At 40.7% G+C, this 13,978-nt stretch overlaps 1 protein-coding gene across 1 annotated transcript; it reads left to right on the top strand.

Moving 5' to 3' along the window:
* Positions 1-5,247: 5,247 nt before the first annotated feature.
* On the top strand, positions 5,248-6,260 carry LOC144716403 (uncharacterized). Its single transcript, XM_078591511.1, has 3 exons — positions 5,248-5,391; positions 5,457-5,507; positions 5,625-6,260. Exons 1-3 carry the CDS (start codon positions 5,248-5,250, stop codon positions 6,258-6,260), a joined length of 831 nt encoding a protein of 276 aa, XP_078447637.1.
* The last annotated feature ends 7,718 nt before the right edge of the window (positions 6,261-13,978 follow it).

Genomic DNA, 13,978 nt, shown 5'->3' with positions numbered 1-13,978 from the left:
CTCTGTTGCCGTGATACATTTTCTTCCATCCTGTCGTGCCTCTCTTGTCAAACGAACGGCGAATCTCTTCCCCCGTCTCTGAGACGTGTTTTAACGGTGGTCACCGATCAATCTGCAGGCGATCGCCGATTGAGTCGCCCGTAGGACTGCCCTCCTGTAGGACGGCAACTTGCAAGACTCTCTAATTGTTGACAGTGTCGTGCTGTTCTGGCATCCAAGTTCTCTTCTTCTGGTCCTTTTTTTTTCGCGCAATAACGAACTCCTCTGCCCTTCTCAGAAGTCAACTGCCAAGCCTGGCTACATTCGATGACTGGCGACTCTCATTGCAAGACGACACAGACCTGCCGCGGTTCGAGCTGTTACCATGCATTTTGGGGGTGCAAGACCACATCCCACCTTCAAGCTCTGCCATTGTTTTGGTACATTGACCATATTATTGACCCGTTGTTTTTGGGACTTCTCTCAGGCTAACGCTCAGCTGTCGTGGGCAACTGCTTATTATCTGCTTGCTGAGGGCCATTCATCTTGCTTGGATGCACAACTGGGGTGCAATACCTGCTCGTCACCGATTCACTCCATTCTGCAGTATCTGTCTCAGAGGTTGTGTCCGCCCCACTTGGGATATAGATTAACCCCCCTGGTATGTCCACGACTCCTACAGGCTTGCACCTCCAGTCGATGGCAGTAGTATTCCAGAGAGCCCCACCACGAAGGCTGCTCGAATCGTCACAGCCAGCTTCGACTATCGACTTACGGTCCGTCACTCTTTCCTCCCCCTTATTTATAGTATCTTTACTTCTTTCAGTGCCGTCCTTGTCTGCTCCTCTTCCTAGAGAGATCCTTGATAATGACATAGGATTAGCCACTATCTCGTGTTAGAGTACCTTTTTTTGGTGGTGTTGGGCTAGCTTGTTAACGATGACGGTGTGGACGCTGCTGGACGGTAATTTGTCCCCCACTTCGCCGTCACTCGGATCATTGGGAGCCTAGACAAGGCTCGACATTTCTGTCGTCGTTACCTGACTCGCATCCCGGATCAGGTTGTAGCCACTTTTCTCGTTGATTTCTTCCACTAAACTTGCATACATCGTACTTCATTGTTGTTTCTCTCATAGGATAAATCTTGTGGTGTGACGCGATGGCTCGACAGGTCGTGTTACATCAGCAATGTAGAAAACTTTCAACCACATTCTCTCGGAGGCATGACTACAAGATGCGCTTCGTGCCAATCAAAGATGTGGATACAAGAACACAAACTTGGCTCCAGTCAGTGAAACCAACTATTCTAGTTATGCTAGAAGGATGGAGAGGTCGCGTTGTCGGCATTTCCCAACCCGTCGACACCGCTTCTTGCTCTGTTGGAAGGGATGAAGGAGGAGGCAAAGTGTTGGGTTCTAGAGGCCTGGATCTGGATGAACAAAACAAAACTATTTGCATCGCAAGACTTGAACGAATCGAACGGCATCAACAAGACCATTCAAATGAAGTACCTTTCCACAGATTGCATCAGTGATTTCTTGGATCCCAGAGTGTGATGAGTCAAGCTGCTCACGTGTGCAGCCTCTAGATGTATCCACGCGATCCTCGGCAAGTCAAATCTCCTCCTTCTCCTTGACGATCCCCGTTCTACCTCCACTGTCATCATTACATTGTTCTGATCACATCGGGCATGGAGAGGGGTGTAGGGAGAGTGGAGAAGAAGGGGAAAGGCCCTGAACAATTTTGGCCTGGGTGAATTTCGTTCAGGGCCTTCCCCAATTTATACTAAGTAGGTATTTTTCATAAAAACTCCTAAAACTTAAGTATATCTTCTAACGTCCAAAAGACCATTTGTGTGTGACCCTCTAGGCCCATGTATCAGTCTAGTTAACGACTCCAACAGCCCAATAACCATTATTGGTCTTCAAAATTAATTAACTATATCATCATATAGACTAATTAATGTCAAATAGATTTAACCCAATCGATAGGTCAAGTCTCCGACACTTGGATGCCAAGCTACACCTAGCTTCCTAGAAGATACAAAGGAGTGTGTATCGACTCGCTCATGGAACCTGTTCGTCATCAGTTTTCATGTATGTATAATCCCTTATCCACATAACGCTCCTTGGACGACTTACAGTTTGGTCAATTGTAAAACCCTAATCGGTCATCCGAGTTAGTACTGATGCATTCGAAAATCATCGGAGAACTCTTCTCCAATATTTCACTACCTTGGCCAAGGACTTCCTCGCATCGTCTTCCATGAGTTGTCACCTCTTATACCGAGGATGGACGATCCCATCTTGACCACTCAATCGTCTTTGTGAACTTCTTGATGTACTCGAACTAAGGCCGTTTAGAATCCCATGATTAGAGACTCGTTGGCCATAGTTAAAGTACAATCGTCCGTCCATGGGACGTCTTTTATGTCTCAGGTCTAAGGACCACTTACACAACAATGATGTGAATCAACCTGACAGTTCGGTATAATACCATTCAGGGATTCGTACGGATCAATTCGGTGAACTCTTTCCACTAAAGAGCACCCACAATCTATCCTTAGTGTCTCCACACAAATGGCTACGGGACCGTCATACTCATAATATGAGTGAGGTTATCTAGTGTTATTCTATCTGGATACTTCAATATCCTTCTCGCGTATCCTTTGAATAGGAATGTTTAGAACACATGCTTAAAGACTAGTGATCTCCGTATTACAATCTCATCATAGTTCACTAAGTCGGATAATGTATTCATGGACTTCCTTATAAGCATCACGCGTGCACTATAATGAACATGTTCTATTAATGAATATGGAACGAGATGTGGAATGTGTGATTGGCTTGCCGGCCACATATATTTCTATCACAAAGTACTATCGCAATTTTCTTTGAGCCTACAATTCAGTTTTTGGTTTCACGTCTAGCTGTGCAAGTTTTGACTGTTCGCTTGCCGACAACCATGCCGGCCTGTACACGTACCGCATCCAAGGCGGCGTCTACCATGGGATCTTAATTGCTTTAATGCCCCCCGTCGGTCAGGCTCCCTAATTTACTCAAATCTACATCTATGACACAGACTACCAGATTGACCGACGAAGCTCAATCTTCCCTGAGCTACATCGCATCATCCTTGAAAAGATCCACGATTGTTTGAGTGTGGCCAATCCCTTTGTTCGCCATTTTCAAGTGAACAACGAAGAAGCGCTTCACTCTGCATCCACCCAAGAGTTTGACCTACGAGTCGGCAGGCCTTTTGATCACGACCGTCGGTACGATCAACCCGCAGGCTCTGAAGTCGCTGTTCTTCTACCTGGACACGAAAACGAAGGGGATGGAAGGCGAAACATTCTTCTTTAGAAGCGTGGTGGGGGCCTAGAGTTCATGAATCAGCTTGATGGGAATTATGATCCGCTCCACTTTGTGCTGCTCTTTCTGTATGGTAGTCCGAGGTGAAGCCTACAATTAAAGGAAAGAAGCAACGTGATGATGAACTAGTTTTATGCCTACCAATTCATGGTTCGAGATGCATCAAGAGTGCTTCATCTTTCTGGTCGGTTGTTTCAAGAATATGTTGTGGATGCTTATGACAAGATTGAAGAATCTCGCTTGCTGTGGGTTTGTTACAACCAGGTGAAATTGCGTGCAAGCCTCTTCCAAGGGTTGATTGATCAAGTTACAACCGACAATGTTGCCGTGCTCGTAGGGAGGATGATCATTCTCCCCCCTTCCTTCACGGGCGGCCCGCGCTACATGCAAGGGCTGTATCAGGATGCCATGGCCATCATACAAAAGATGAGAAAGCTAGATTTGTTCATCACGATGACTTGCAACCCAAACTGGCCTGAGATCACGGAAGCTCTGCTACCTGGCCGGAAGGCGTAAGATTGATTTGACCTCTATTGTCGCATTTTTTGGTCGAAACTGAAGGAGCTCCTTCGTTTGATCATCGACAAGGAAATTTTTGGCAAAGTTAAAGGTCGTGTGTACGTTGTCAAGTTTCAGAAGTGTGGTCTCCTACACGCACACTTGCTCTAGATACTAGATGATCCGTATAAGCTGAAGACTCCTGAAGACATCGATAAGATCGTGTGTGCCGAGTTACCAGATCCCATCGACAAGGAATTGTTTGACTGTGTGACGACACATATGATACATAGCCCTTGCGGTCCTGCAAATCCAAGATAACTGTGCATGAAGGACATAAAGTGCTCCAAGAAGTTTCCCAAGGAGTTCATCAGCTCACCCCAAGTAACAATGATGGGTACCCTCTCGACCAGTGCCGCAATGATGTCCGCGTCATCTAGAAGGGTTCACATCTCATCAACAATTGTTGGGTTGTTCCGTACAACAAGTTTTTTGTGTAAGGTGTTCAACTACCACATCAATGTGGAAATATGCTCTTCCATCTAGTTGGTGAAGTACCTGTACAAGTATGTCTACAAGGGCCACGACCGCTTTCAAGCCAAAGTAGCTTTGAAGGATGCTCCAAGAGATGGTGTCGTCGCTGATGCAGCTCAAGAGCCTTCGTCACGCGATGAAGCCCAACAGTATCATGATGCACAATACGTATCGACATTGGAGATTTTTTGGCAGATCTGTGAATTTAACATGCAGAAGATGTGCCCAAGTGTGTAAGCCCTCCAAGTTCACGACGAGAACATGCAATCCGTGGTGTATGATGAAGACGAACCGGTCAGTGACATCATGGACAGATCGGTATGCCCACCCCTCATGGAGTGGATGCGGTACAACAAGGACCATACGAAAGATGAAGTCGCCAAGCGGACATTGTACTATGACTTCCCGTCGTATTACACGTGGAACGATTCCACTCGACATTGGTCACGACGTCAGCGACTGTAGTGTATCAGAAGGGTGCACTTCGTGAGCCCTCGTGACACTACCCGATACTACCTTCGGTTGATGCTTCATCACGTTCCAGGTGTGACGTGTTACGAAGATTTGCGCACCGTTGATGGTGTTGTCTATGACACGTATCAAAGAGCTGCTCAAGCGTTGGCATCAGATGTTGCTTCTCCCCGTCAAGTTCGCGAGCTCTTCACAATGATGCTACTCTATTGTGACATCTCACAACCATACGTGCTTCTCGAGAAGTACCTTGATACCATGTCGAAGGACATCCATTTTGCGAACGGCAAGAAGTGTTGTGCGTGCTCTAGTCAATCATCTACCACAATGGATCTTTGCTCACAACATTCCCAGTATTTCCCCAAGGCGTCTAACTCCAACGGATAGACAGAGAATGGGGCCAAGCCAAGGAAACAACATCTTGCATGCAATCTTTGCGGCGGAAAGCCTACAAGGCATTCTGAACGAAGAACAACGACAACTGTATGATGCAGTATTCGAAGCCATCCAATCGACAAAATGTGGTACAGAGGCCAAGGTCTTCTTTGTTGATGGTCCTAGGGGCTCTAGAAGACATTTCTCTACTCTGCTATTCTTGCGTAGATCAAGGCCTCTCGCCGCAACGCCATCTCGATTGGGACAAGTGGTATCACGGTGCTTCATTTGGATGGAGGGCGAACGCTGCACTCAAGATTCAAGATTTTGATTCCCGTCACTCACATCTAAATGTGTGGAATCTCACTTGACTCCAAGATCGGCCGTCAAATTCAGTCAGCAAGCATGATAATTGTGGACGAAGCTCCAATGATGCACCGCCATGTGTACGAGATGCTAGATCGATCAAATCGAGATGTGATGAAGAGCGTCGACGCAAGATTAGAAAGTTTTCCTTTCGGCAGCAAAGTCGTCGTGATGGGAGGTGACTTTAGACAAATGCTTCTAGTCATACTGAAAGGCTCACGCCCAATGATTGTGAGTTTGTCCCTCAACCAAAGTGATGTATGGCGCCATTGCTCTATTTTTTGCCTCCAAACCAACGTCTGCATTTTGCCCGACCAACAAGTGTGGAGCGAGTTCTTACTTGCTGTCAGAGAAGGACACGTTGGCCCTGATGTGGATCTTCCAGCTGAGATTCAGTGTGTCTCCCCTCTTCTAGAGCTGATTGCACGGGTGTATGACACCTTTGAAGATGGCACAACTCAATTGACAGCGAAGACAATTTTGATGCCTCTGAACGATGATATGGTCAAGGTCAACAACATGGTGCTCGACGTCTTCCCACGTGAACTGATGGAGTACTTCAGTTTCGACGTAATCCCTCTTGGCGAAGTCGACAATGAATCCCTCTATCCAACCGAGTTCCTCAATACGATTGATGATGTGACAATGCCACTCCACAAGCTATGACTCAAGATTGGGTGCATCGTGATCCTTCTCCGAAAGTTGAACACCATGCAAGGTCTATGCAACGGGACCAGGCTTCGAGTGGACAGCTCCAAGCCACAATCGTCAGCCAAGGAAATTTCTACGGCAAAGTCCATCTCCTACCACGTATCGGGCTATACCCGTCTCAATCTAGGCTTCCATTTCGATTCAAGCGCCTCTAGTTTCCAATTACCTTTGCCATGACAATTAACCAATCCCAAGGTCAGACTCTCGACACGGTGGGGTTATATCTACCAAACCCGCTTTTTACTCACGACCAACTATATGTCACTCTGTCAATGACGCGGGTTGGTCCGACAAGAATCGTGTTCTGCGATGGCGGCGTGAGCCGATCGACTATGACTAACATTGTTTACACAGAGAGTAAAATTATTGGGTGTCCCTTCCCCTATTTATATTTTACTTAATTTTTTTTCAAAAACCCATCAAGTAAGATATATTCATCAATGCCCCTATGATCTTATCCATGTAACCCTTTAGGCCCATGTATCATTATAGTTAATAATTTTAGTGGCCCATAATAATTATTAGCTAACCATATTAATTAATTACATCAACATATATATAGTCACGATAACAACTATTAGTAACTATATTAATACACACACACCCAGGACACGATGAACAAACTTGGTGGATCTCCAATGCTTAGTAGCTTTTGATTAGCCCACTTGCGTAAGAACAAGGTTTAAAGATGAATTTGACAATGATCCAGGGACATATTTATAGATCGAAGGGTATGGATAGAAAGATGGGGTGAAGATAAAGAAACCCACAAAATGTCAGCTCAATCAGCCTTCTTGATCGTCAGATTATCATGCTTTGAACTTGGAGGAACCCTACTAGTTCATTTTTTCTCTCTCCTTGTAATCGACACAAACACTTCCTTGTTTACTGCTTGTGGTTTTAATGTTCATCATCATTCATTTAATTATTGGTGGGATTGCCTCATTTTCCATGATCGTTGGCTCTGAGAAATCCACGTGTCACTGCATAGAGGAACAATCCAAAAACAAAAATTATTAAAGATTATTTAATCATTTTAATATGGCTCCTTGTTGCCGTGCACCACACCACATCACTATATTTTTTATCATTTTCTATGTTTAATAACACACTAATGCATAACCTGGCACCTTCCATTCTTGTTAGAAAAAAGGAGAATATTCGACAATGTAACCTGGTGTGTATTTCCATGCACTTCACATGTTCCATCGTAATTGTTGACTTTCACATGCCATTTCATTCCTTGGTCTTCAAAGGGCAGTTATTGTGATTTAAATCTTGAATTTTATTATTTTGGTCCACATCACTCCTGCAAATAAAAATTAAATGACTTGTCAATTAATAATTGGGTTATATAGCATCCCGATTCCTGACATCATAATTGTACCTTTTTGCTATGATTAGAGCAGCTAGTCATTGCCGAAGTTTTTGATTGATCGCCATTCAATAAAATTGAATGGAAAAACATGGCGGGCATGATTTTTTAAGGCAAAAATACATTCATAAATCATTATAAAATGAATACTAAGTCAAAAAAATATATGATAAATATATATTTTGTAAAATTAATATCTCAACATATGAAAGTTTAAAATATTCATTAAAAATATAATATGAATCAGAAATATATTTTGTTTAAGAATACGATGTCAAAAAAGTCTTTAAAATATCATTAAATCCTCAAACATCAGAATATCACTCAAAACATAGATTTAATAATTTTCAGCTTGATGACACACATTTATATGTATTTGAATTCATAAAGTATTTTAATTTATGGAAATAACACAATAATCAGGTAAAGAAGACAGAAGGCTAGTAGGCACTCCTCTGTGATATTCTCTTCATAATGAGATTCATCCAAGTTGATGAGTTCATAAGAGCTCTGGTTTCCAACTCCATAGAAGGATGAAATAATTTTATAAAGTTTAGTTTGAAAAGGGTTACATGTAAGAGAGTGTTTTCTAATATACATCTTGTGCATTCATTTGTACAATCATTCATTACTTTTGATGCCTAGTTCTGAACATTATTTTATGCATGCCATCATAATTTTATGATATTTGAACCATTATCGTGCCATTTTTTTAGTCTTAAGTTTTACATTATTTTAAATATCATTCTAATTAGTCTTAATTATACTCATTATGAATTTTTGAATTTTATGAAGGTTAAGCCATATGAAATTAACAACATCTATTGAGTTTATTACTTTCAGTACTTAGTTGATAAATAATGAAACAAATAGTAGAAATATAATATCAGAAAAAAGCAAATTCAGCTTTTAAAGCTATCCTAGTTTGATTTTTGAGCTAAAGTTAGTGATTCCTGTAAACTATCCCTTTTTCTGTATAATAATTTTTTAGGTGGCATGGATTAAAAGAAGATGAAAAATAGAAAGCAATTATGAAAATTTCATTAAAAATGCCTTTTGAATTAAAAATATACGAATGTTTGTAATTATAATATTTTTATGGATGTCTAGTAATTTTTAATAATTTAAGAAGGTTTGTAGGCAAAAAAACTATAGTCATGGGGCCTCGAGAGCAGCTGACGTGGTGCACCTATGTGGTGGTGCTCGTGTAAGTAGTGTAGTAGCATGGATCAGCGCGGTACCTTCGTTGCACAAGGGTGAACAATAATTGGAATGTTATGGTCCAATGAATACTGGTTATTTCAAGCCAATATTCAGTACAGCCATTATATGCTCATCCATAAAATAAAACCTTTGTATATCAGATTATTATTATGAAGTTTGTGAAGGTACATGTGATTGAACACGAGACACCAGCTTCAAATTAAACTCACAAGGCTTGTTCCAAGATGCAATTACATTGAAACCCATGTCATATAGGATCTGAGTGCTCCCATGGTACCGTGTGTCATCTTGTTGATCACCTTTTTTTAGATTCATTTGAACAAACATATGGCCGATATCTCTCATGTTCATATGAATCTAAAAATCCTCAATTGATCGAGCGTATTTGTATTTATTTGGTCATAAATACAGTGATTTGCATTATGACTTAGTAATTTTCATCTTGGTACAAAGTCTCATCAATCCATCAAAAGATGAAGGGAAATAATTTATGACACTCTAGAGGATTCCATAAACAAAGAACGAGATGACAGATGAGCTTTAAGATTGATTCAAAAATTAATTTTAGGGGTTCTCAATTAGAAAGATGACTTACTTCTTTATTATGAATTTATGGAGATTTAGATCAATATATCACCATTTTCCAAATTTTCCTTATTTTTTATGATGATTTCATCGACAGTTTTTGTCTTCTGAACCAAATCTTGGCATATAGGTGTAAATATATGAATTTTTTATTCTATTTCCATTTATATCAAATAAATGCAAATATTTTTCTGTTTGAATAAAATTAAGGAAAATTAAGGGCATATGATATCTCTTTTTCATTTTAAGGATTTTTGGCATAATAGGCATTTTAAATAAAAGTCATGATCATCTTTAAACAATATATGCCAAAAAACTTTAATTTCAAATACCATGTAAGTTGTGACCTTTGAAAATAACTGACCTCACCTGGACACGAGTGAGAAAGCTTGATGGCCTTCATATGTTATTCTGCTGAGACTGCTCTCCTAGGAATATGCTCAACTTGTAAGTAAAACAGTTCTGGTTTCTCCCAATAGTCTACGAGAAATTTCTTCTTCTCATTAGACTTCCATATTGGAGCATTTCCCATTACAACAAATTTGACAATATGTACATAATAAGGAAGATTATGACTTTTCAAGGTTAGTAAATTCTCATTAAGAAATTATTCTCTAATAGGGAAAAATGGTTGAGATTTTCCCTGAAAGTTGATCTCCACCACATTTTCACTTCCTTTTATCTCTTATCTCTATATTCAATTATTCCAACCATAGTATCATCCTAATTAGCCTAATTTTAGCTTATTTATACATAAAACAAATTTTAAAGCAGCATGATCAGGAAAATATAATTACTTTACTATCAAGAAAATAAAATATATAATTTTCTACATAAAAATCAAATAGTCCTTATTTGAGCATCAGATAAAGACTCACTAGGAAAATACATGGCCATGAGCCTATGGTCATTCCTTTGTTCTACGACTTATCCTAGAGAAAAATAGATACATCAAACATTATTTCAAAAGGGTAGACTTGAATGTGAAGCCTATACAATAGTTTCTGGAATTAGTGCATCCCTGGTTCAGTGAAAAGAAAGATCCTTAGATATAACATTAGCGCGAGGTTAAAATTTTGGCGACATGTTTAATAAACCTTCTATAGAAGTCAATGTGGCCAAGGAGGCATCTAAGTTAGATTAATTTGGTGGGAAGACTTAGGTTCTTTATCATTTTGATATTTTCCTTATTTACTTCCAACCATGCCTACTATTATTATTTCCAACTTAACTCCAAGGGATTTTTAATAAACATTTAATGTAATTTAGTGAGGTTCAATTATTGCACCTCAAAATAAGTTCTCAGAAATAAAAAATCATCCATAAAATTGGGAAATTCATCTACTTAATCATAAAGCTGTTGAGCTCTAGGGTTGTGATTCATGTGAAACTAAGATGACAATCAAATCACATGTACACATCAAATTAGCAATTTATTGATTCCTCAAGAGAGATATGTTGATATATGCATGTGCCTAGATTCATTTATCGGGCAACCAAATTAGTTAAGATATACTCAACTATATATCCATTAAAAAAAACCTATAGGTTCGATTTCCAGCCCATGTAGTGTAAAACTACATCTCATGCAAAAGATTATATAAATGAAGTATGGAGTATCCACCACAAAACCTTGCCTCATCAATTATCGTGCACATACCATCCCTCACCCACATGAAACTCATATGACGACTTAGGTTTTGGTCAATTTTGAAATCCTAATCAATCATCCAAGTTAATATTGATGCATTGAAAAAAAAATACAAAAAATAAGATAACTCTATTATTCAATTGCCTTGCCAAACATTTCATTGCATCATCTTCATTGAGTTGTCTCCTCTTATATCAAGGGCAGATGACCCATCTTGACCCTCATCATCTTTGTGAACTTCTTGCTGCACCAAAACTATGACAAATTTAAATTATATGAATACAAAATGGTTGGTCATAGTCAAAGTACAATCATCCATGTACAAGATGTCTTTGGTATCTCAAAACTAAGGAAAGTTTACACAACCTTGATGTGAATCAACCTATTTTGTTAAAATAACATTTAGAATATCTAGATATATCAACTTTCACCTAAAGAGAAACCGATATCTCTTGTTCGTGTCTCTACACTAATCTTGATGGGATAAGATGTACCCATCATACGAGTGAGTCTAGATAGTGTTATTGTATCTAGATACTTGGTGTCTTTTTAGAGTATCCCTTGAATAAATATGTTTGAAGACCCGAGTGATAAAAAAATATGTGGCATGCAAGCCAATCACTCATTCCACGTGTGATGATCATAATAAAGTTCATAAATACATGATCCGACTTAGCATAGAATGATGAGTTCGGAATTACTAGTAAATTATTCAAACAATACTTAACAAGGACATTGAAGTGATTAGATAGAATATCACTATCTAACCTCACTCATATGATGGCTATGGCCGGTCCCATAGCCATTAGTGCGGAGACACTAAGGATATATAGGGGTGCTCTTTTGTAGAAAGTGTTCATTAAATTCATGTATACGAATCCCTGAATGGTATGGTGCCAAAGTGTCAATCGGGTTGATTCACGTCATGGTTGTGTAAAAAGTCTTTAGACGTGAGGCACCAAAGATGACTTGTGGATGGACAGTTGTACTTTGACTATGACCTATGTGTCCTTAATCATGGGATTCTAAATAGTCTTAGTTCGGGTGCATCATGAATTTCACGAAGATGATTGAGCGGTCAAGATGGGTTCGTCCACCCTTGGTATAAGAGGTGATAATTGAAGGAAGACGATGCGATGAAGTTCTTGGCCAAGGCAGTGAAATTTTGGGAGACAAGTTCTCAAATAATTTCCAAACGTATCAGTACTAACTCGGATGACCGACTAGGGTTTGATAGTAGACCATACCATAAATCATCCTAGGAGTGTCAAGTGGATGAGGGACTACACATACTACACTGTAACCGATGACGAATAGGTTCCGTTAGTGAGTAGATACACACTCCTTTGTATCTTGTAGATCACAAGGTGTAGCTTGGCAACCCACATGTTAGAGAATCAACATATTGATTGGGTTAAATCAATCCAACATTAATTAATCCATATGATGATATAGTTAATTAATTTGGAAGGCCAATAAAGGTAATTGGGTTGTTGGAGTTGTTAACTATACTTATACATAGGCGTAGAGAGTCACATGTAAATAATTGATGTACATCAGAAGATATACTTAAGTTGTGGGAGTTTTTATGAAAAATACAGATGGCGCACGTTATCAAGGATCACCGATGACGTCGTCCATGCTGCTGGCCACCATCATCGAAAGCCGGGTGAAGAGATGCTTGATTATCCTGTTTTGGTTTTTGTCATTTTTCCTAGTCGTGTCTTGTGTTTTCTTCGCAGTCGTCTCATTTTTGTCGCACTGTCATGCATCCCCTGTCTGTGTTTTTTTGTCATGGGAAAGGGGCCTCCCTTTCCCCCTTTTCCTATTTTATTTTATTTTAATTCCTATCTATGTGTAATGGGGGGGCCATTCTATAAGGGCCCCCTAATGGACCCTAATGGATCAGTCTTCCCACCCCTTGTTGATCCACTTAGGGGGCCCAATTCATCTTCCCCCTTTATAAGGGAAGAGGGGGCACCCTAGGTGCTTAGACCAGGAACAAGAAGAGAAGAACCATCATTGTTTTATTGGTCTCCCTCCCTAGCTCAAGAGAAGAGAACAGAGGAAGGAAGAAGAGAGAGATCGACGGAGAAGAAAGGGCGAATTTGGACAGATTTGGGGTTTCCCCGTCGTCCCGTCTAGAGCCCAGTTGAAGATCGCGGTTCCCACGATCTGAGAAAATAGCACCATGATTGGGTCACCCTTCCCACCTCGCCATGCCCGTGGACCTTTCTGGCGGCCGACGATGAATTTTGCAGGTCAAACAGTGGATTTATGCACCACCGGTGACGTAAATTCCTACTCTCGTTGCAGCGTGACTGTGGACCTCTCAACCCACCATGGATTCCATCCACGGTTGTAGATTTTTTTATCTGCCTGACCACCCAATTCTATGGGCAAAGCTACGTCTCCCTGCACCTTAAGTTACGCTGGTGAAATTGTGCTTTCGTCCACGCAGATCAAATCTTCGATGATTGGGGTGGTACACCTCTGATTGGCAAACCGAAGCTGCGAGGGAATTTTGGATGGCCGACCCCACCTGGTGCATCCATGCATCCCTTTGAGTACAAGTCTCCCCTCTTCACTCCTCACCGCGCGACCAAAGAGCTTTTGCTCGTGTGAGTGTGTGCAAGATGCAGTGGAGCTGATTGAAATGGTGGCCTTCGTGTCTCCTAGCATCTGCCGCTTCCATGACTGATTGTCCGTGAATCAACCGGTCCCACCAAGCCGAAAACAGAACACCATTGCTCGCATCCCATTAGCTGATCCCGTCCCCTTGTCCACCATAAGGATAATGATTGGTCAGCCGACGTTCGAGCCGGTTCATGGCGGTTC

Source organism: Wolffia australiana, chromosome 2 (genome assembly GCF_029677425.1).
Source record: "Wolffia australiana isolate 7733 chromosome 2, ASM2967742v1".
In the NCBI taxonomy this organism is placed as follows: Eukaryota; Viridiplantae; Streptophyta; class Magnoliopsida; order Alismatales; family Araceae; genus Wolffia; species Wolffia australiana.
The sequence above is the reverse complement of the archived record's forward strand: the minus strand, read 5'-3'. Positions and strand labels throughout refer to the sequence as shown.